Genomic DNA, 24,595 nt, shown 5'->3' on the forward strand with positions numbered 1-24,595 from the left:
AGTATTTTAGGAATTTAGGAATCCTGCTCTAGACATATACAAGCACTGACAATAAGGTATGTGCGAGGCTTTGCATAAAAGGATTTCGTAAGCCTGTAACTTCTTTCAAAATGTACTTTTAGGGTTTTCATAACTTGTTTTGCGTTACTCGGATGTGTATTTTCACACCGAGCAGCAGCTGGTTTGCATGTAGCTGAGCTGAAACGTGAAATAACGTGATTTATTTTGTAGTCTTTCACCAGTACTCTGCAGAAAACAGAATCCAATGGACATTTTCTGGAATTCCATAGTTGGATTGAAAAACCCTGGGAAAATTCCGCTGGATTCCGTAGCCTGAGGGTCTTTTTCGTTACCACGTTTAGCGCTCAGATACGTCCGCAGAATCGATGACCGTCCCCTCTGACAGGTAATGCCCCCCCCCAAACCCCTCTCCCACCGCCCCGTGCACGCGCGAGCGGGCGATGGGCGCGCGCTCGCCGGTCCTGCAATACGTCACCGCGCTCGCTCCGCTTCTCGCGCGCTAGTTAAAAAGAAGGAGGAAAGAGCAAAAAGAAACATGTGAGAGTGAACTAACACACCAACCACTGTGCATGCACGGAATTCCACTGATGGAGGGGCTCAAAGTTCAGCTGACATAAAAAATAACACTGTTTTACTTTCATTTTAACTTTTATTTCTGTGTTATGTTGTTATAACCAGCACTTCAATTAATTTATTTTAAAGTACTATTTTCTTTAAAAATATTTAAAATAGATCTCTTTATGCAAATATCTATATCCAAGTAAATTATTTAAGTACTGTTTGTTTACCTCTGATATTTTGTTTTTTAACTTAGCATTTTATTTCTTCATTTAGACAAACAGCAGCGATTTTTCGTGCTCTTTTTTTTTTCTTTTTCTTTTTTTTTTAATTTTCTGTTTTTGTTTTGTGCGCGAACATTTTTCACTATGAAGCATCTGAAAGTCATGCTGGCGCTGGCCATCGCGGTCCACGTCTGGGAATGCAGTGATGCAAAGCTCTCGGAGAAGGGCGAAGCGGGTCCAAGGAGGAGGAGATGTTTCGATGGAAGCCTGCCGAAGCGCCTCAAAAAGAGAGAGAGGAGAGTGTCGTTGGATGGCGGCGGCAGCCCGGAGGTCTGTCACGCGCTGTACCCACGCGTGTCCTGCTGCCCCACGAGGAAAGCCGCCTATCAGATCCTCCAGCGGAGGGACACCAGGGTATGTTCCGCACGCCGCCTCTTTCCACGCCTGTCGGGAACTTTCCGGGTCCTGCATGTGCTTAGCCCAAGAAGGCTTTGTGCCTGGCCGCATGATGATCCATATCATGATACGTTACACGTAGTACACGGCGACGCTCGCATCATGCGTGGACCGGCGGCGCAAGAAAGCACGTTTGAACTTTTGAAAGGCAAAAGAAAGCGTTGCGCCGCAGGCAGGCTTTCGCGTGCCTCCCGCGTGGGCGCGGGGCATCGCAACAAATCGTCTCGTGAACTTGTTGTGTAGGGTAGCGGTGGCGCGAGGGGAGCCGCGGGACGGCGTGGTGGAAGAGGACGCGGACTGAGGCGGGGAGTCCTCGCTGCTCGGCTCGAGCGTGTCCAGCCAGCGCGTTCCGCTGTTACCATGGTTATGCGGCTCGCGAGCCCCTTTCGCTTTGGCGCGCGGCGCCGGAGGACGCGGCGAGACCGTCGCCCTCGTGAGCGAGCCGTTGAAAAATTTGATCTCGAAAAGGGCAAGTATTAGATCGCCGTTGGGTTCACTCTGTTTTACACCGATGCTGCTTTTCTCCCGTTCCTTGGCTTGGACGGAACGTGTCGCAGGTATCGTGTGCAACGTAATTGTGAGAATGCTGACTGACTGACTGACTGAATAAACTGTCAAAAAATGTCTTCAGTAATCCCCTTGAAAAAAATGTCCTTTCATCGTAATTTCCAGATCGAAAACGTTTTTTTTTTTTTTCTTTTTTTGTCCCGGCACACACCCCCCAGGGGATGTTTCTGGCTGTGAAAAAAGTTTCCATTCTTGGCGCAATTTTAAAAACAAAAAAAAAAAAAAAAAGACGCCGGTGTGAGATTAATTCGCATTTCTGCGAGTTCGCGCTGGAATTCTCCCCATTCTCATGTAAACGGATCCGGCGAATGGACATATGTGGCCGGGGGGAGCCCACTTTGTTTTCTCACAAAAAGCCATATTGCATCATTTAATTTGCTCAAGTCATGCAAATAGGCAAAAATCAATAGAACAAAAAGGGGTCGACTTATCGTAGCGCTGCCCACACACGGAGCTGCTCGCTTATGGCGAACGAGTAACAACAACACCATTGTGTGTTGGCTTCGCTAATGGCTGGAGCCGGGGACCAGCCGCGGACCAGCCGGGGACCATCATTCTCCCTCAGCTCCTGAGCCCACATCCCTAAGTGAGTCACCAGTCCTCATCCCCCCTGTCCTCACTTCCCAGGTCACCAGCTCCACAGCCCAGGGCTTCCTCCTCCATCCTCAGCTTCTCGGGCCATCGGTCTTCAGGTCCCCCGATCGGTCCTCGCTCCACCGACACCTTGGTTCTCAGCGTTCGCCACAGCTTACAACCGAGCGCTCACCTGCCGTGGGGTCCAGCCCCCTAGCAAACTTACACCAACTTCCACATGATCAAAAGGTTTTACCCCATTTTTAGCTAAAAGGCTTCAGCACCAGTAACAGGTTAGGTTCGCTTTGATTTATGATTTTCTTTTTAATCTGGCAACAGAATGACAATGGAATCTGTGCATCTTATTTCATGTACTGTGTATCGTTGTAATAGCAGCCCAGAAAAGGTCATTTTGGAGAAAGGTTTGCCGTCTTATTTGTAATGACAACGCAATTTGGTGTGTGGGCTGATGACACTACATGGAGTTAACTGGGAGTCGCTTTGGAGAAAAGCATCTGCTAAATAAATACATGTAAAATAAATAAATGTAAATGTAAATTTCTCACTCATCGTCCCTCTGCCCTCTCTCGTCCTCTTTTAGTGCACATGCACGAAAACACGCACATGCATGTCTGTTGACCGTCCTGCTGCGTGACAGTTACTACCGTCATGCTGAGACCATATGAGACCGTCATCGCCAGGAACGTATAGCGAGTTAATGTGGTACTGTTGCACTCATAATGTTTGTGTAAGTAAAGCAGTGTATTAGCCTCACCTAACAGTTACATCAGCATCCCCACGGAGAACTGTTTACATGGTGCCAGTTTGATAAGGACCAAGAAATGACATCATCTGTGAAAAGAAGGTTCAATTACAGCACTTTGTTGCCCATAGTAACATAATGGCTACACTGTAAATATTTATGTGTGTTGACACACAATGTTGCATTTTTTGGCCTAGTTCACCGTGTATGATGGTGGTGCTGCTGGTTATGTGTAAGTATGCTGTGTTGTTAGATGATGATCTGCAGTCATCATGTGCAGAGCATACGTGTTGTTATTGATTGAGAAGCCACAGTTGAATTTTGCAGCTCGGTGGTTTTTAACATGCAGCCCACGAAAGAGGGCTTTGGAGACATTGCGGAATGGCCAATACAAGCTGGGCCCGGTGAGGATGATGGCAGTGTTGGAGTCGGTCCCGGCGGCATATGGGCACAGGCCATGGCTGAGTGCACTCTAATGCTCCAGGGCCTGGCGCAGGGGTGCCAGTCCACCACACCATAAAGCCTCAGTCCATTTAAGGTGAACGATTGGAGGAAACAAACGTGTTTTTCAGCAAGTCGGTGCAGGGTCTTGCTAGGAGGTGCCCCGGATCTGAGAAGCATCAGCTGTGTTTGTCCCTGCTGCCAAGCATGGGGAATGTGTGGATGGCTCATTTATGCCAAGTGTGTTTGCTACAAAGGCTCTTAAGAGCGCAGATGTGCAAAAAGTGTACCGCAAGGTCAGGTCGTCTTTGCACCCAGTGTCCTCCACGAGTCTCCGTTTGATGGCATAAATGGCCTCGAACGCTTGCGCACTGCGCAAGCTCTCTCCTTTGTCGTCGTAGACGCATCGCACAGTGATTTCTGGCAGGAGGCGGCTGTGAAACTGCTCTGACAACCTTGGGGTGCTCTCGCTGTCGCTTCTCTTCTCATCCTGTGGTTAAAAACAGAGCTTCTCCCCCACTCGCTGTAGCGCGGATATTCGCTTTGTGCACTTGTTGCCTGCGGTGGTTACCACCTTAACAGTGGTTAAGTCTTCCACGGTGCTTTGATAGTACGCGAGCAAAGACATACTAAACCGCTGGCTTCGCGAGTGAAGAAAATGAAGTTTTTAGAAATGCTGCAAGGTGTTTTTTCACATATTGTGCCATTTGCTGTGATCATTTTTATTATTATTATTACTAATTATCTCACGTCTTTGCCCAAGACTGCTAAAAGGCATTGGTAAACAACTTGGAGTGATGAGCACATCTGATCACTACTGTTCTGTCAGTCCCGCTGCTCCAGGCCACAATGTAACTCCTAGCTTTTCCGTCCCCTGTGCTGTGCTTGAGAAACAGAATCCCACGTGCAGCCACCAGATAGGAAGGACAAGGAGCCGCCTTACTGTAGACCTCGAAGACTGGCAGGTCTCACTGGCACAGACGCACCTCTAATTTGTTGATGCCCTTAGCTGGACCGGTGGATCTTGTGTGTCCCTTAATTGATGTTTATCCTGAGACCTCACACACTGCGGAGGATTACTGTACCAGCCTACACTGCTGGACCAGCGCAGGTCTGGACAGATAATACTGCGTTTCTTTTGGGATAAGTGGTTATGTAAATAGCTACGGATAATTTCCTCTCGTGGTTACACTGCTCAGTTTTCATGAGGCCGAGGTAGCAATTCACATACAAGGCCCGCTTAATTTAGTTTCCATTTTACCCATACATACCAAATGTATTTTGAGAACTTGTGACTCATTTTTTTGGGTATTATTTTGTTTCTTTGTTAACACTTGAGTTAGAAGCAACTTTCCCTTATATTTATCTGAATATGTTTTACTTAAGTACATTTTGAAGGGTTCGAAAGTACGCGGCTTGTACGTCTGTGTCATTAACTGCCGTGTTACCTCTCTTTGGTGGCCCTCAGATCTTCTCCACCAATAACACGGAATGCGGAAGGCTACTGGAGGAGATCAAGTGTGCCCGCTGCTCACCACACAGCCAGGTGCTTTTCCACCCGCCAACCACAGAGGATGCCTCACACCACGAGTCTGGCCTCCCACGACTCTGCCATGACTACTGTCGGGAGTTCTACTATACCTGCAGGGGCCATGTTCCAGGTAATGCTGCCAAACCCCTTCCCTCTACCCACTCCCACAGACACTGGATTGCTGGTTGGTACGGAAAGAGCTCCGTGGCAGCCGCACGCAGAGCCGACTGACGTGTTCTGATAACGTGGGTAAAATGTAGAAAATTCTAAAGAGGTTTCTCATTTCTCTTCTTCGGTTTTTTCATAATTGTCTTGTTTTGTTACGTGTTGCCGTTTTCGGTGCCATGTCTGATCTCACTCTTATGGTTTCACTTTGTCCTTTTCCGAGCTTAAGCACTGAAGAGACGAAATGTTTAACTGAGTCCTTATAGCTCTGGCAGAGAAGAACGAGTGTCAGTATCACTAGGGATATGAAAGTAGTACGAACAATTACACTGTGAAGGTGTTGCGAAATATGGCTGGTGTTACTGGTGATACCTGTTAGGGTTGTGTGTACAGTGCGTGAGATTTCAGTAGCATGTGAAGACTGCGTTGCTTGAGTACAGAAGAATTTACATCTGTTGGTGAAGAAGCCAAAGTCTCCTCTTTGGTTTGAGTGTGTTTGCAGCTGTAAGCAAAAATTCTGAACTCATAATTACATCCACGTTTCTGGTGTCTTATCGGTGGCGTAGTGGGTGTGACTTCACTTTATCCAAAAACGAACAGGCTTCTGTGTTGCTAGAGAAGACAAGATGCTTTTCGTTGGATCGGCCGGCCAATTCATGAACGCCTTTACCACTTCTTGAAATCACTCTTTGTGTTGGGTTCCTTGTGCATTAATAACAATGTGGTTTTCGCTGTACCTGTGTAGAGCAGAGCCGACAAAGGGGGTGATGTTCTCTAGCTGTAAACGAATGGTTTTAAGAGCCCAGAGTCGTTCCAGCCTTGGCGTGGCTCATGGGCCTGACATCAGCCCCCGAACCGCCCCCCAGCTTCAGTGTTCGTGGGTGTGTAGGAGTCCCGTCTAAGGTCTAGACATGACCGACCCCGACACTTCGCACCACCAGGAGAGCAGAGACAGGAAAGCATTCAACACCACCCAACACTATTAGTTTGTTTTTCTTGGTGGTAAACTCGATGAAACGTAAGCTCAAATCGGAGCGCTTTGCAGCTGGTGTCCCACATGGAGCTGAATCTGGGTGTCTGGGCCTGGACTTCATTTACATTAGATTGGGTTTATATTTCCTCTAGGATTGGAAAATAATTTGAAATTGGACTCCAGCATTTTTGAAATGCAACCTTCTCCGCAAATATTGTCTTTGCGCAGCGCCCTCTTTTCTCATTAGCGCTTTCCGAACAAATAGTATGGAGTGCGGGCTGGCGAGCTACACCTCCTGACCTGCGTCTGTAACAGATTAGATACAAGGGGGGTTAGCAATGGAACGCAAACAGGAAAATGTTTTCAAGCACAAGGCACTCAGTTAATGGCGCACACAGATTCCTTTACGGAGTTGCCTAATTCTCCGAGCTGTCACCTATAGACGAGGATCACTACCCCCATATTGTCACCGTTGGAGGCTGGCTAAGCGAGGGGAGTGGTACGACAGCGGCGGGACTCGGGGCAGAAGGGCAGTCGGGGCCGGCGGCACCGTGCTCCCCCAGATCAGCATATGTGGTGACGAATGACACATTTATTTTTCTACAAAGGCTGTGTGTATGTAGAACTGCTGAAGTGCATCAAGATGTCAAGTGCCTTGGGAGCCCACCCAGGTTGCTTTGGAAGATAACCAGATGGAGGTCTAGCTGGAGCGCTGAAGAGGAGGAGTACAATAAAACTGGGGAGTATTGTACTGTAGATGGGCTGGATTGGGAGACCCTGATGGGTCTTGCCATATGTTTATGTGAGCTGTTAACCCAAATTGGACAGTTCTATAAACACATATAATTCAATTTTCAGTAAAGTTTTCTGTGTGTATGCATGTGTGTAAATTTTAAAAAGCCTCAATCTTTATTTGTATACTTGTTTTCTGAAATAGTTTGAAGAATATTTTTGTACATTTTAGAAATTATACTTAAAAGTCTGTCCTTCTAAAGAATCTTTAAGAAGTTGGACTTAGATTTATTAAAGAATTATAAAATTGAATAATTTTATCATTCTTAATAGAATTTTTTTTCACAAAAACAGTTATACGTGTCTTTTGGGAATTAATAAATTGTCAGTGCAAAATCATAAGTATTGGAAAAATTTCCAGAATCTTTTGAGTATATTCCAAGTGTGGATGGACCCAGAGCAGATTTCCACAGTAGCTTTAGTAGCGTACATCCTTCACCAGCAGTGAGCACCACGCTCTGTTCTTGGTGGGCTGCAGCATCGTAAGGTTTATTGTCAAGCAGTGGTCCAAGTCATGCATTTTACAATCACCTGAAATCTTGTCCAACTTGGCTTAGCTGCTCCAGCCAATGAACGGGGGGGGGGGGTCTGTTGAAAAGGAGTTTTTTTCCTCCTGGTCTTTGTGCAGAACATTTTGGGGTATGCAGCCGTGTTATGCCGGTGTGCTCAGCCTTGGTGTGGGTTCAGCAAAGAAAAAAAGGAGAAGCAGGGGCCATGCAAATGTTTTCATTGCTTCCGTGTGTGTTTTTGCTCCTTCGGCGATGTTTTAGGCGAGGAAAGTGATAGCGGTATAGCTGTTCTCAGTATGTCCCCTGTGCACCACTTGCAAACCAAATAGGAAACACACCTAGAAACCACTACAGCAGTGTTGGGCTTGAAAGCGTGAGCTTTGATTTCCTCTGTCAGGATGGGACTTAGAACATTTGTCTGGAGGTTTGATCATCAAGACCTAATCAGATCCAGGGCGTCTTTTGATTGAGTAATTGTGAGTGTTGGGTCTGTGCATTTCTGTTTTGATTGCATACTTCTTCGCAACTGAATATTCTAAGCCAATAATCAATCATTTTAATGGGCTTTTGAGTAGCTTTCTTGGTACATCACTAATCTGAGCTAGATCATTCACCGGTGGGAACTGGGAGTCCTAGCAGCAGAACATCTTGGCTTTGTTTCATTGGCTGGGTGGAAAATTGCTCAGGATCTGTCCTTCAGCCCTTGTAGGACATAGCTTTATTAAATCTGTGAGACACCTGCGGGTTACTGGTTGCCAGCATTCAGGGTTATGCTGCTCATTCAGCCAGTGCTTCATCCTTTCATACAGTACTAGTTGACTCACGATGTGAAAAGAAGGTATAGTTGCTAGGAATGTAAGCCGGAGGAGAATATCAGCTTTCCTCTGCTTCTAGACAGACAAGTGCCATGGAATTCACAGATGAGAAAGTCTTCATGGAAGTGCTTCTGCTTAAACTGGCTAAAAAGCAGTCTGCTAAATTAACAATTGTGTTATTCAATCCCTACTTTTTTGCGCAAAATATTAAAATATATTATCACATGTGAGGATTCAAAGGGCAGCTGTTTTATTTCATTTTGCTAAAAAAGACTGAACATTCAGCATCAGTGCATGCCAGATTTGATTATAACGTTCATAACCCTCCTGTGTGCTTCAAGTTCCTACCTGCTGTTGACTCTTAAGATGCTTTAGTTAACAAGTCATTAGTATTTAACATTTGGCTGTAACGTTGAAGGCTCACAGTGGACCTATACCAGTCGAGTATGTTACTGTCACAGCAGGTTCTGGTCCAATGTTTCGGTCCACTGCAGTTTTAGGATTTGCTCTGTATACACCACTAAGTATAAGTCACACTGCTGCAGGGTTCCTGATGACCTCACGGCTCATATGAAATGTGGGTCAATCTCCGGGTGTCGTGTTTCTGGATGACAGCTGAGCCTTGCTTTGGCTGAGCCTCTGCATCTCTGAACCATCAAGGAACCCGGTTCCGTTTGCCAGTGCCGTACATCCAATAATCAGTTGCCATGGCTGCAACTGATTTGTTAGATTGTGTTGTTGTCATTTAAACTTGTACTGAAAGGCCGGATTGATGTGTGTCTCTTCCCTTAACAAGTTGCCTGTTTGTGTTGCACAGAGCTGTTCCAAGCAGATGTTGATGAGTTCTGCCAGTACTATGGGAGGAGAGACAGCGGCCTGTGCTTCCCTGACTTCCACAGGAAGCAAACTCGGGGACCAGCCACCAACTACTTGGACCTGGAAGATGAAAATATGGAGAATATCAACAGGTACGATGCAATGCAATGCACCGTTGTAAAAATAAATCTTCTCTTTGCTTGTGTCTTTTTATTTGTTAGAAATTGTGCGTTACAATATTTTGCAGAGTGTTACTTTGAATGTGCTGTTCCGTGAATTCATAGGATCACTTGTACCAGACCCTCATATGACTGGCCCTTCAGTGACAATAGGGCAATGGCCAGGGACATGTCCTGCATCGGTAATCCGACATGGAATCCTCTGCAGGCCCCTGGTCCCTGTTCTCCCAGAGGACACCATTTGTTCAGCGTGCTTTTGGGGCAGCTTTAATTGCACAATGAAAGTGCTTAGACTGTGCCCCCTGCACCTCCCAGTCAGCGTATGGAAGCCTGTGACCTTTTGTGCAGGCCGCTGCCCCCGCCTGCATGCTCCGGTGGGCAGACGAGTCACTCGCGTGGCAGCAGCGAGGGGGGTTGTGGGGTCCAGTCACATTCCCTACTGATGGAACTTGCCCTAATGGCTCTTTAGGGAAATGAAGCAGTACTGTAATTACACTCAAGCGATGATTGGCTTGAGATAGAAATGATCTCCATGTAGGCATGGATCTGGTAGGGAATGGCAGCGCACTTGTGCAACTCGGTGCTCTATCTGCCATCAGGGCCCTCTTTAAAGGGGCCAGTCCAGCCAAGTTATGAAGAGCGGGAATTCTGGGCATGTGCCTCAAAGCGGGGTCATCACTGCTGATTAAAGTTCTCACCTAAAACAGATTCCTCAGGGAGCAGCGAGCTCTTAAATGTTTCTCAGTGTCATGGAATCCCAGTAGGGAGATGAACTGAATGTGTATCTGGTGTGGGTATTTCCCAGTGGACAGTGACATTTGAAAAGGGTCTGTCTGTACTGGTAGGACTCATACTGATGACACTGGACAAGAGGAGCGCTGCAGCTGTCATTGTCACAACATGCATGTTTAACATTATTGGTGGCTGCAGCACTGTTGCAAGCGGTGGTGACCAGCTCCTCCTCCTCATGCAGGAAGCACAAGCACAACTGTTACTGCGTTCGAGAAGTACTTGCTGGCCTGCGGCAACCGGTGGGGGCAGTCCATTGTGGGGATGGCTCTCAGCGCCTCTTCCTCCTGGAGAAGGAGGGCTACGTGCGCATCCTCACACCTGGGATGGAGCTGCTCCGCGAGCCCTTCCTGGACATCCACAAGCTGGTTCACAGTGGCCTGAAGGTGAGCCCCCATTCGACCTGCACTGACCCAGTACCCAAGTACCTAACTAGAATTGCTTCAGCAAAATAGCCAGTGGGCATACTGTAAAATCAGCATTGTTCAGTCAACTCTAAAGACAGATCTTCTACATGTAGGGGTCATAAGAAATCTCGTAGTTCATTTAACACTTCTGATTTTATAATATGTTAGATCAGTAAAACTGTCAGCCTCATTCACAGTTTAACATCCATAGTTATAGGATTGACGTACAGGCGAGGGGTTCGACTAGCACCCACTGAACCATGAGGTGAATTTAAGCACATCCCTTTAGAATGTTTGGAAATCACTATGTCTTATATGGGTTCGTATCGTAGGTGGGTTATATGGGTACCATCCGAGTGGCATTGTCTGGAAAAGGGAATAATTACAGGCTGTTCTGTCTCCCTGATCCTGCTGTCCCTGGCTATGAATATGCTTGTGAAGTCACACGGTAGGACCAACCAGCCTTCGCATTCGTCATGGAAGGTGAAAGAGTAGAACTGCCTCCCAGAACTAGTTCTGAACTTCTAGTGATGGCATTTGACTGTCAATTGGACAATTTAGGAAGCGAGATATGAGATTTCTAACTTAGCCTCCAAGCCTCCAACTTGGAGACATTGCTAAGACCAGACATTGTGCTGCTGTCTAAAAGCTTCTAGAATGTCACTGTATAGAACTTACAGAATGCTGGATATCACAGGCTTCCAGAGGAGGAAGGCTATTAAAGTGTTACTGAAACTGAGGAGAAGGCATCTAGATGGTGATGAATCAAGGAGAGATTAGCAGTGGGTTCGAGGTACCATGACCTGGCCTCAGGCTGGACTCTGATTAATCCTGGTTGTGTCACTTGGGCGAGGGTGTCTGATACTGACCTGAAATACCCCATGGTACATCAAGGTGGACCGTGGAGATTTGAGTAATAACCATGCAGGTCATTGGTATCTCCTCCATGCCTGTGCGTAGTCAGGTTCAGCCAGTGAACCTGCAACCATAATACACTGGTGAGACTCAACGGAGGCCTGCAGATGTAATTAAATATTTACTCCGCTCATGCTTGTCTCCATACCAAATTATGTAGTTTGCAGTTTTCCAAATTATGTAGTCAAACCCTAGATATTTTACTGATGCTGTTAAGAACTTTGGTGAAAGCTACAAAAACAAGTGCCTGTGAAAAGCTCACTTCCTTAAGCACTTTTTTACATTTCTTATTTTCCAGGTCTACCTTTTATGTACCTTCTGTGCTCTAGCAGTTAACAGAGCTGATTCCGAGTGTGAACATTACTGTGAGGAAGGCGCATGCAGAAAGGCTAGATGAACAAATTGTACTACGGGGCTTAGAGACTAAATTCCAAGGAGGATCTCTGGCTCGTGGAGTGGTTGTAAGTCAGAAAACCTCCAGCACATCTGCAATTCTGAAAAGAATTAACCCCCCCCACACACACATACACACACACACACACACACACACACATACACACACACACACACACACATACACACACTCTGACATTGACTCCAGCTGACCTTCCACCCCTGTGGAAGTCCCACTTCCAGAAAACAGGAGGCTGGACTGCTCTCCCAGTAGATATGTTACGCTGGAGTTTTGTTTGGCATCTTTTCAGAGCAAGTAAGAGAAGAGAGGCACACCCGCTGCGCGAATTCAAAAAGAAATAACTATCAGCGCTCGCGCTGTTTTGTTTTTGAACGATGTAGGGTGAAGATTGTGTTCTGTCACACTTGGAATGCACTTCTTCATTAGCTGAGATGCTTCGCTCTGAAGTTTTTTTAGGTGGAAAAGAGGAAAAAAAGACGGCGCAGCGCTACTACACACCTACTCGCGTTTCCTGTTACGTAAATACCTGAGGCCAGGCCTGTCCCTTCTGCTCCATTCACACGACGGTAGCAGAGCAGCATCTGTGTGGTCTTTGATGGGAAGCGAATGCTAAGCAATGCATGTGGAAAGAGGCGTGGATGTGGAAGGCGTTTCGTTTTCTGTCCCCCTCAGTACAGGAGCAGCACAGCACAGTGGCCAAGTGCACAACCTGGACCACCTTCGTTCCTCTTTTCTTTTTTTCTCGAGTGCTTATTGGCGTCAGACAGTTTGCGCTCGAGAGCGATCTGTTTAGATTGCGTCCAGAGATGGGAGACCTGTGTTTTAGCAGGAAGTTTATCAGGGTGCGTACCACCCGCTGCCCAGTTGGGGGGTATTTCAGAGACTCAAACAGACCTGCAGAATGGACTTGCAGCGGCTCCCACGCGGGGCCTCCGCGCCTTATCATCATTAAAGTTAATTGGTTTCGGATAAAATAATCATTATGACAATTAGAAGTGGCTTGTGCCTGGCGCCCCTGGAGTCCTATTCGTTGATGTTGGCTGTTAGTAGGCCTGAGAGGGACCAGGGCGCTCTGTTTACATTTACATTTACATTTATTCATGTATTCATGTAGCGGACGCTTTTCTCCAAAGTGATGTACATCTCAGAGAAAAAAAAATACAAAGAGTGCATTACATCAACAGAGGGATGTTTACCCGGCGCACCGCATCAACAGGACGTTGTACCTCTGTGCCAACCCGCGATTGATTCCCAACGGGCAGCCGTGGGGGGCCTTTGGGGGGGCTGCCAGAGTAAGGAAAAGAGATAATATTTTTATCATTGAACGCGAAAATGCTTTGATTCTAATGTTCTGTGTTTCCGTGGCTGGAGTGGCCCAGCACCAATTAGCCTAACCCAGCTCCAAAACAATGATCTGTCATGGTGGGTGTTCCTTGAAACCGAATATCCTCGTGCCCTGTTATTAAAGGGCTGTGGGGAATGCGTTTTGGGAACGTCGGCATCCTTTCGCAATGGGTTGTCTGTCAGAGGCGGAGCTTGAACCTCCCCCCCCCCATACCACACACAGAGCTGCCTGTTTTCGTCTGTATACCATTGTCTTTCAAGAGGTGTCATAACCATGACCCTTCAGCAAGTGAAATAAAGCCTTTGTGTGACACCCAAGAGGGCTTAAGGTCTTGCCCAGCTTTGCATTTTAGCTCTTTCTTACAGCACAGCCAACTACTCTTTCACCTGTAACTGTGCCCATAGTGTTGGACGTAATGATCTCTCGCTTTAAGCTCAGATGACTTTAAAGGCACTTGCCTCTATAGAGCGTTTTTCGCGATAATGTGGTCATAAATTAAGCTACATGTCATCCTTGTGCCTATCAGCGCCTTTCGGCAATTAGCCTTACCAATTACGCATAAGAGTTGTGCGAAGTACTTCAAATCCCGATGCAGCATGATGAGAAGATGAATGGACCCAAGGGGAGGATGCAGTTATAAATTCAGCTGGCTTGAGTCCACAATGACAAACGTTGCTTTAACCTAGAGGTGGGCCATCACTGCGGAGCGAGAGCTCACTGAAATACATGAGGCGGTCTGACAAGGCGCAGCTGTAGTACGGTGAGATCTGGAAGAAGGAAATAGCCTAGAGTGTCATCCACAGCTGCTGGACCCTTTGACCACGAGATCACGAGTGCGACTGCCAGATTGGAAGAACCTCAGTTATTGTACAACCCCTTTCTTGCACACGTACCGCGTTTCCTGCAGCATAGTAGTAACTGATTTATTTCTCTAAATACTTTAAACGCGAGTAAACTAACAGCGCACATTAAATTTAGTGTAAAATGAGTAAACCGTGGCATCGGCGCTTGAGCAGCCGGTACTCGGCTGTTCATGGAGACATCGGTGGGCTAACAAGTAAATGGATTTGTACAGTGTGTTTTGCTTGTCTTTCGCTCAGATTTTCTAAGGCAGCGGAATAGTGAGCGATCCGTGTTTTGTGCTGAATCCCTGCTCTAGGATTAGTTAATGTGTTAACAGGTGGAGAGGGGATTTAACTCGCCTCTCTAGGTTCTTTGTGCAGGGACCGGGCCGAATTAGCGCACACATTTTCCATTTGCTTTGAGGTGGGCTGCATTGTTTTTCTCCAATCAGCTCCAGTGGAATTTCTCTTTGTCGAGTTGCCCGAGCCAATAAGGATCAAGAGGTGCTCCCCAACAATGCGCAAGCCAAACCATGCATCATTCCCTGAATGGCAGCTGCCTCCGCGACTGGAGACGGCAACCACGGAGCGCTGCGCCGGCTCTCCATTCCGGGTCCTAGAATGTAACCCCCTTCCGGCTCGTTGAGAGTACCCCCGATGCGCTGCGTATTGGAAGCGAAAGAAAGGCGAGCGCTGAGCGATTCTCGGTCGAATTAAAGAAGGCAGAAAGGAAGCCGTCTGAAAAAAGGCTTGTTTTTCTGAGCTGACGCGGTGCCGTGATTTGTGGAGTTCAGCAGAACGGCACAGGGGCCGATGACATCACCAGCTATTGTCTCAGAGCCGGCGGGTGGAGTTTGGCCTTCGGAGACCACAGAGCATAACCAGGTTAGAACGCAGAATGGTGGGAGCATGGGATGCTGAGGGATGTTACACACTCTCTTCCAACACTCTAAGCTGCAGTACAAATACAGCTTAGCAGAAACAACAGTGGTACACTATCCCCTCTAGTAGTTTTTCATTAGCAGTGTTTTGGTGTTCCACTTCTTTGCCATTATATTACATTTACATTTTTTTATTTATTTATTTAGCAGACACTTTTCTCCAAAGCAGCTTCCAGTGAACTCTGTGTAGTGTTATCAGCCCACACACCTTATTCACTGCGGTGACTTACACTGCTAGACACACCCCTTACAATGGGTCACTCATTCATACATCAGTGGAACACACTCTCTGTCACTCGCACACTATTGGGGAATCTGAACAGCATGCCTTTGGAGTGTGGGAGGAAACCAGAGCACCCGGAGAAAACCCACACAGACATGGGAGAACATGCAAACTCCACACAGACTGAGCAGGGATCGAACCCACATCCTCTCGCACCAACCAGGTGCTGTGAGACAGCAGTACTACTCGCTGTGCCACCATGTTATAAATTATAATAATATTCAACAAGTGTGAATGGCTGACTGTGTACCCTCATTCTACAACTGAGGATGAAGGAAGCATCACTGGTGTAAAATTTATTTTTGAGTGCTTAACTGTGTAAAATCTTTGACTTTATGCGTTCCCTCAGTGTTTGATTTTGCTAACAGGTTACTGAGCTGGGAATGTGAGTATGGAAATCCATTGAAGGCGATGGAGGAGTCCTCTGATTTTTTTTTTTCTTCTTTCCCCTAACACTGCTGTGTTTTCTTACCAGTCCAACTTCTGAAGCACAGTCGGTACCTGAAAATGGGCTCCTGCAAACAGTGACAGCACAAAACTGCACTTGTATTCGCTCACCTTGTAATCGTTGCTGTCAGGCCGCGTGAAGTCTATCACCGAGATTTTGTCAGTCTGCGGGATTTGTTCCACATTTTGCCATGAAGTCTGCAGGACACTTTCCAGCGGTGAATTTATCACGAGACTCTTTGCTTCAGTTCGGAATAAGGTGTAAACTGCGAGCCTAGAGCACAGAACATGGCTGTGTGTTCAATTCTGGAAGTGCCCGAATCTGAAAGAACATTTTTTTTTTTTTGCGGGTTGTTAACATTTTTCTTGCATTTAAGCCTTACATTGTGTTCATTCCTGTATTTAAAAAAGTTTGCCTGGGGTCTGAAAACGATATAGCTGCTTATTAGAGCTAACTATGATGAACGGACCACCAGAGTTGTGACAGCTGATGTACTTTCCTCCAGGGCAAGACAAAGGTTTATGCACTCCATAAGCAATTTGGATGTTTTCTAAACATACTGCCAAGACAGTGGGAGCTGGCAGTCTGCTCCATGTTCAAGATTCAGGTCTCCTTCTCCTGGGCTCTTTCTAGACATGTGGGGTTCTTGGACATCTCGGCCAGTATTTGTGCATGTCATCGCTAAAGGTTTACCCACCTGAATCAGAAGACACCGGGGGCTCGAGGTGGTCCTGTTCATCCCTGAGCCCATGAGGTGAAGGAGAAGGTGGTGGTAGAGTATCCTCAGTGAGAAATGGGAAGTGTGAGCGACAGAGGGGAGGATCGTGTTCGTTAAAGCTGCAGCGCAACAAGGACATCTACAGAACTGACCGTACTCTTCTTTGTTTTTCTGCTTCGATCGCAGGGAGTAGATGAACGAGGGCTCCTGAGTCTTGCCTTCCACCCCAATTACAAGAAAAACGGAAAGTTGTACGTCTCCTACACAACCAACCAGGAGCGCTGGGCTGTTGGACCACATGACCACATTCTCCGCGTGGTTGAATACACAGTCTCCAGGTACATGACTGAAGGATAATTTTTCTCCATTTGCCAAAAAGCAGCTATTTTTGTTAAATGTTTATACAGGCTTCCTTTATGTCCTACCTGACCGCCCTTCTTCGGTTCACTAGTGAGGAGGACTCCGCAGCTTCAGCAATTGAGCAAATCATTAACAATAAAAAAAATCAGTATAAGGAGTTGTTTTTTCTGGAACGTCGGTCAGTGTATATTTGTTTATTTATTTATTTATTTATTTTGGAGTTTGGCATTTATCATTGCCAGGTTGTTTTATGTTTACTGACAGCACCCAGTGTTTTTACATAAAAATGTAATCACAGCTGATAATTACATAGTGGTAATTGTGCTGTTGTTCTGCTGGAGCTGAGACATTTCTCACTGTTGCACAACACCGTGTAATGAGAGAACTGCCTTAGCTAACCAGCGAAAGAAAGTGCTTTGTTCTGCTTTGTTACTCACAGTTGTGCTGTTTTCTGGAAAATTAGCTTTTCTCTAATTAAATGAAAATTCCTTTAAGGACAACTTTATCTGGCAATTTACTTTGGGTGGTACAGAGTAAAAAAGATTAATGGCTGCAATATTTTTCTGAAAATAATGCAGCTAGTACCATTTGGCACCACAATCCGTGAGAAATTATAAGAAAATAAAATTCACATTAATATCCTGGCCAAAATATCATTAAAAGTTGTGCATATAACAGTGCAGGGTCTTCCCTCTGGGCCTAGAAAGGCATGGAAAGGTTTGGGTTGCAACATGTCTTGTGGAGGTACAGATATCTGCATGGTTAACGCCTTACTAATTAAATCAGATATGATGTCAGGCTGCAGTTTTTATGGCACCAATATAACAAAAACTGAAATGGCTTGAGGAGACACACTGAATAAATGGTGCATTAATCTGGGACATAATTTTATTTCAATTTAGAGATTTAAGTTGAGTGAGATTCCCTCCCCAAAGGTAAATAGTAATTAGGTAATTTGAAACACACTGTGCACTGTCACCCACGGAATCTGCTGTGTGTCGTGGGGTAAATGAGGTGAGACAGCCCTTTGTGATTTCTGTGCATGTGATGCAGGAAAAACCCCAACCAGGTAGACATGCGAAGCACGCGGGTGCTCATAGAGGTAGCCGAGCTGCACCGGAAGCATCTGGGTGGCCAGCTGTTGTTCGGTCCCGACGGCCTCCTACACATCGTTCTTGGTGATGGCATGATCACACTGGATGACATGGAAGAGATGGATGGGCTAAGGTGAGTTGCCAGGCAGTGAGTGTGGTGGATGAGGTTTATGGCGTTAATAAAGAACACTTATCCCTAAGATAATGAGTTCCCATAAAATGAAAAATTACTTTAACACTTTCTAAGAATATGTACCTTTTTTTAACAGGGTTATAAATTCAGCATGTTACATTTTACTACATTTACATTTACTTATTTAGCAGACGCCTTTGTCCAAAACGACTTCCAACGAACTCTATAGTGTTATCAGCCCACACACCTTATTCACCGTAGTGACTTACACTGCTAGATACACTACTTACACTGGGTCACTCATCCATACATCAGTGGAACACCGTCACTGTCACTCACTACCATAAACATACTTTGCGTGATCCTGTCAAAAACACAGCTGATAGTATAACCACACACCCGTTAACTCAGTCCTGCGTAGGTGATTCCTGACAGCACAACTCCAGTCTTTGGGTATGGGTTCAGAGCACTCATACAACACAGCAGCAACAAAGAAATACAGATTAAGCACTCATGGGAATGTTTAAGAAAATAACAGCACAATAAATTAATTTTACTATGGACAGAAATTAAATTATGGTTAATGTAAGGGAACATAAGTCTCAGCCAATCACAATGATTGATTACTAATAGGGGACAGCAAGTAGCATAGTGGTTAGAACTGCTGCATTTGGTTCCAAAAATTGCTGATTTGAATCTCACCTACTGCTGTAGTACCCATGAGTAAGGTACTTACCCTAAATTTCTCCAGTAAAATTACTCAGTTGTACTAAGCTGTAATAGCTTAACATTGTAAGTAGCTTTGGAGGAAATCATCAGATGAAATAATAAATTTAGCTGATGCCTTTCTTCAAAAAAGACTTTGTGTTAAGCTATTTAGTTATTAAACCATTTATACAGCTTTGCCACCACTAACATAACACACACACACACACACACACACACACATTTTCAGAACCGCTTGTCCCATACGGGGTCACGGGGAACCGGAGCCTACCCGGTAACAGAGGGCGTAAGGCCGGAGGGGGAGGGGACACACCCAGGACGGGACGCCAGTCCGTCGCAAGGCACCCCAAGCGGGACTCAAACCGCAGACCCACTGAAGAGCAGGACCCGGTCCAACCCACTGCGCCACCGCGCCACCCCACTAACATAACATATATTTCATAACAGGTTTATGACTTTGGTAACTTAACAAGCATGAGTTCAGCATGTATATAGCTGAGCCATAACTTTGCAGTGGGTATGCAAGGGTTCAGTAAGTCTTAAGCCTGGATTTAAAAGCTGAAACTGAAGGATCGTTCCAGATACTACCTGGCATATCATTCCAAACTTTGGGTGCCGTATGTATAGCTAAAGTCGCTCCCCCAAAATTTTACTAGCCGTGGGTACTTTACATTACTTCCATATATCCGGCATCTAAAAATCATACAGGACGGTAAGTTCACTATGGTAAGCTGGAGCAAAGCCATTAACTGCTTCATATGAAGGGCTTTATGATTGACTCTAAATCTCACTGTAAACCAGTGTAGAAGCCTAGGAAGCGGTGTTGTGTGAACACAGATGTCTGCAGCGCTCCGTACTCCAAGGGCAGTCTACCAGTAGTTCGCCGTATGCTGTTTGGAGGCAGAGAACCTGGACCACTTCTGTATCCCAACAGCAGGGAATATTTAAGTTCAGTTTCCATACCTTACTGGATCGCTTTGATGGACGGAGAAATGACGGTGATTTTAAATGCGTTGGGAAGGCTTCTGTAGAGTAAGAATCTATTGATAATATTAATTATAGGTTCTGAAAGCACAGAAATGGAGTCTTTTCGCATTCTTCCACATGGGACCAAACCGCATGCTGTTCATCACCATGATCCTCTGCTATGACACTGGTTACAACTTGCTTGCGCAATGCCAGTGATGTTCCACATCATCCACAGTGATTTCACGGGTGCTGTGCTGCGGGTTGATGTGGACACAGACTGCTGCAGTGCTCCATACTCCATCCCCAGGGGCAACCCCTACTTCAATAGCACCAACCAGCCACCGGAGATCTTTGCACACGGCCTACATAACCCAGGCAGGTGAGTTTCGGGTGCCTCGGGAGGACCTGGGGAGACACTGGTCTTACTTTCTGTCACAAGTGACTGTAGGACTTGGAGGTTTCACTCATGATAACTCGATGGTGGCTACTTACATGTGTCTTTGCAGGTGCGCCGTAGACACACGCCCTGCAGACACCAATGGGAGCCTCCTGATTCTGTGCACTGACTCAAGTGGTCGAAATTCCAGCACCGGCCGGATCCTGCAGATAATGAATGGGAAAGACTATGGTGAGCCCCAAACATGGACATGACTGGTTTGCCTGACAAGCTTTTCAATAGTGAAGAATCACAGTGTCAGTCAAAGAACTGATTAGCTGAATCCAGAATTAACCACCATTTTGAAACCAGTTATTTCTGTATTCTGCTGATTAAGATACACACACATTGTCAGAAACGGCTAGTCCCAAGCAGGGTCACGGCAAACCGGAGCCTAACCCAGCAACACAGGGCGCAAGGCTGGAGGGGGAGGGGATACACCCCGGACAAGACACCAGTCCACTGCAAGACACCCCAAGTGGGACTTGAACCCCAGACCCGGCCAAGCCCACTGTGCCACTGCGCCACCGTGCCCCCTGCCTATTAGGATAGTTAAACATTAAAATATCTTTCCGTTGCCTTTCATTTATTCATTTAGCAGACACTTTTCTCCAAAGTGATGTACACCTCTGAGTACAATACAAAAACTCATTACACCAACAGAAAGAGACATTTGGATGCAGACACATGATTCTTGAGTACAGTCGGTTTGCCACATGCCACCGTATAAACCAATATACTTAACATGAGTCGCTGCATATAGGTCGTCTTTTGTTTTAATTACTAAACAGATAACATACGCATACATGTTTATTAATCACTTAGGAGGTAAGGGGAGAAGTGAGTCCAAAAAAGATGAGTTTTGAGACACTTCGTAAAAGTAGAGGGAGATTCAGCACTTTTGAGTCCGGTGGTCATTCGAAAACCTTTGTGTTTTTGATTCTCGACCTTTTGTGCGTAGGACCACCAAGCGGGCAGAGGTGAAGGAGTGTAGCGGTCCGGTTGGGTTGGCATGTAGCAAGTGATCAGGTCTTGTAAATATTGGGGCATTTCTGGGTTTTCCTTTATAATATGTGCTTTATGTTTTGGGGAGAAATGCAAGAAAAAAGAGAAAATACTGATGTAATTATTTGATCGTGTTTTTGCATTTAGGGCAATTGACCACTGTTTTTGCATTTGATTTCACTGAATTGAGAGAGAAGAATCCTCAGACAGTGTGGACCAAGCACAGATATTATTATGTTGCGAATGTGCAGTGAGGGGAAAGTCATTCGGTGAAAGGGATGGGAAAGACTACACTGTGTTTCTAGACAGTGCTGCAAGAGCTTAATCGGTTCCATAAGTTTGGAAAAAAGGCGGTTTCCTGTGGAAAGAAAACAATCGTTTCTTGGTAGTTGTTCTGTTTGGTCAAAGTTATAACACAGCATTGTCTTCAGAAAAAACGAGCACTGTTTGAAGCTACCCACAAGGCTACTTGGGAGCCTTTCGGTGGAGTTCAAAGTCACCACCCTGCGCACAGCTTGGCTCCTCACCAGGGCTCGGAGCGTGTTATCCGGCCACTTCACAGAGCATTAACACCAGTGGGACATGGTTGGGGGGGAGCTGATGTATTCTCAAAGACCCAGTGTAAGGTTAACTTGGTTTTTCCCAGGTCTGACTAAGGCTAACTGTGCATCTTGTCAACCCCAGTGTATCAGAAGAAACCCTCGTTTAATTTCCTTCCAAGACAAACCATCTGCTACATTTGTGAATGTGCATTTATATTTACTCATTTAGCTGACAATTTTCTTTAAAGCAACATACAATTATTTACCTATTTAAACAGACAGGTAATTTTTACTAGAGCAACTGAGGGTAAATACCTTGCTCAAGGGTACTACAGCCAGAGGTGGGAATCAAACCTAACACCTCTGGGTTCAAAGGCACTAGCTCTAACCACTGCACTGCCAGCAGTTTGAACATAATGAAGATCCAATGATGGGATTACATGGGATTGTGGCAGCAGGCTCTGGTGTAATCTGTGTTATTGTTTTTAAATAACTTGAAAGTAGTTGGTTTTCGTAAGAATGCACTACAGTAATTAAAAACACCCTTTCTCATTTATGAAGGAATTCTGGCATTTTGCATCAAGGGTATATTTTCTTTTAAGCTTCTTTTCTCATGTAAATAAATTGTTGCTCGGTAAAACTGTCATAAATTAGTCAGCAACAACTAAATTTATGTTGTGTTTTAGGAATAAGTTGGAATATTATGCAGTGGCACATAATACACAGTTTTATTTGAAGAATTAAAAACTTATTTTGAGTTAAGGTTCTGATAATTGCTACTGTAAAAACAGTAACCCACAGAAAAACAGTCATACAAACAGAAATATCTTATGAATGTTAGTTTAATTGGCTTGTACTGCAGTGTGGACTTGCTGTTCTCATACGATGACTATATGCCATATTTTTTATGTTTTGATTATGGACAATCCCAAAATATTAGACAGGCATTTATTTTTTTCTTGAGTGAGACTTGAATGGCCTGCTGGACTTTTTCAAAAAAGCCTTAATTTTTTTTTTTAATACCAGCTCTCAAAAACCCAGAACGTTACTGTGCATTGTTGTTTTGCTATTGGAGATGAAAACCGGCTGCTGGATCTCAGCACCATCCACATGCTCGTTGTGAGTGACATTCCAAAGATGTTTTTTGTGTCTGCCTTCCAGAGCATGAGCCTCCCATTCTCAACCTGAAATCCTCTGGCAGCGCACCTCCCGTGGGCGGTTTCATCTATCGCGGCTGCCAGTCCAGGCGCTTGTATGGAAGCTACGTATATGGGGACAGAAACGGGTGAGCTTGGTGAAAAATGAACAATATTCATCTAAAGACTGTATCAAAATATTCATTCTTCTCACATGCATGGATAGGACGGTACGAACTTTGTTGTCTGTGTATCATTAAATGGATAAGATGTGTTACCAGCTTTCCAGCCCTTTGAGCCTTGTTAACCCCATGTTTTGTTGCGGCACAGCAACCTGCGGATCCTCCAGAAACTCCCAGGAGGGCGTGCGTGGCAGGAGAAGACTTTGTGCCTGGGCAGTAGCTCTGCCTGTGGCACCTCCCTTAGTGGACATGTCCTAGGATTCGGGGAAGACGAGCTGGGTCAGTACTCCACATGCAGCACTTGGCATGATGCATACTTTTGAAGCATTTGCTGCTTCAAGCTTCAGGCCTTTTCTCCTAGGCTTCTTCAGTAAAATATTCAGCGATTAAATTTTGTCACTTTGGATCAAATTCATGAGCTAAATATTTACACATTATAGTAAGAAATGGTCACCCCACTCTGACAACAAGACAGTTTGCGTCCTTATTCCTAATATTTATTTGGCTTTGCCAAAACGGTGCTCAGGAGGGAGCAACAGAGCTCATAATCCAGGCAACAGGAAAAACAATACTCCCACACAACTGTTAGTGAGCACTGACCTTCAGAGCAGTGCAACAACAGCAGGACCCTCCTGAATTACTTTACATTCCGTGAAAGTCGTTCGGCTGCTTGTTTTCTTATTTTCTTCACAACATTTTGCCCGAAATACAAAGGTCGGACCAATTTAGCAGGAATACTGGTGCCAGCCACCGGACATCTGTAGAAAACCAGTTTTTCAGTTTTGCAGTGGGTTTGTGTTTCAAAGGCAGCATCCCATGTTTTTAATGAGGGAAGGGGTTGCCAACATTGAATTCGACAGCAGTCATTTTTAGTGCTTGGTAAAGTGAGATTCACTGCCACTGTACACGTTGGAAGGGAGAGCGTGTCTCCGTCTTCGTGTAGGAAACAGACACCGAAGAGTTGTGTTCCTCGCTTCCTGGACTCAGATGAACAACATCCTCTCTGCCTTTCTGTTCCATTGTGTACTTACCCCCTGTTAAATGACTTTGCTGGCTCCATTTATTATGACCAGTGCTGTGTCCAAGACTGGGCTTTGGTGGTCCTCATTGGATAAGGGCTCATTGTTTTCTGTCCAACAGGTGAAGTTTACATACTGGCCACCAGCAAGAGCATGACTCAGTCCAATACCGGGAAGCTGTACAAGCTGGTGGACCCAAAAAGGTACAGTGCTTTTCAAGTGACTGCAGACTCCGGCAGTAAAGCAGAGCAAGCATCTGTTCACCAGTTTTGGCCAAGCAGCAAAGTGTAGAAGAGAGCACATGTATTTTTTCTACCAAAGCAGAGGCAGGATTTATACATCTGGGAATTTTTTACATGGAGTTGGGCAGTCTACCAGTACTTCACCGTATGCTTTTTGGAGGCAGAGAACCTGGACCTCTTCCGTATCCCAACAGCATGGAACATTTAAGTTCAGTTTCCATACCTTACTGGATCGCTCTGATGAGCAGAGATTTGTACCAATAGC

At 45.6% G+C, this 24,595-nt stretch overlaps 1 protein-coding gene across 5 annotated transcripts in view; it reads left to right on the top strand.

Moving 5' to 3' along the window:
* Positions 1–555: 555 nt before the first annotated feature.
* Positions 556–24,595, top strand: part of hhip (hedgehog interacting protein) — a 37,479-nt gene continuing 13,439 nt past the window's right edge. For 4 of the 5 annotated variants that reach the window (XR_001965311.2, XM_018736012.2, XM_018736011.2 and 1 more), the window contains exons 1-11: positions 556–1,217; positions 5,072–5,264; positions 9,206–9,356; positions 10,357–10,558; positions 16,673–16,824; positions 17,900–18,073; positions 20,004–20,147; positions 20,275–20,396; positions 22,913–23,036; positions 23,218–23,348; positions 24,210–24,291. Coding sequence is in view for 4 of the 5 variants with exons in the window: in XM_018736012.2 (XP_018591528.1) it covers positions 948–1,217; positions 5,072–5,264; positions 9,206–9,356; positions 10,357–10,558; positions 16,673–16,824; positions 17,900–18,073; positions 20,004–20,147; positions 20,275–20,396; positions 22,913–23,036; positions 23,218–23,348; positions 24,210–24,291 (1,745 nt within the window). In the remaining variant the exon portion in view is untranslated. Of the gene's footprint in view, positions 1,218–2,099; positions 2,693–3,000; positions 3,148–5,071; positions 5,265–9,205; positions 9,357–10,356; positions 10,559–16,672; positions 16,825–17,899; positions 18,074–20,003; positions 20,148–20,274; positions 20,397–22,912; positions 23,037–23,217; positions 23,349–24,209; positions 24,292–24,595 lie in introns of those variants that run through there. The other variant, XM_018736013.2, reaches the window with a different exon arrangement.

The sequence above is a fragment of the Scleropages formosus genome, chromosome 16 (genome assembly GCF_900964775.1).
Source record: "Scleropages formosus chromosome 16, fSclFor1.1, whole genome shotgun sequence".
Classification (NCBI taxonomy): Eukaryota; Metazoa; Chordata; class Actinopteri; order Osteoglossiformes; family Osteoglossidae; genus Scleropages; species Scleropages formosus.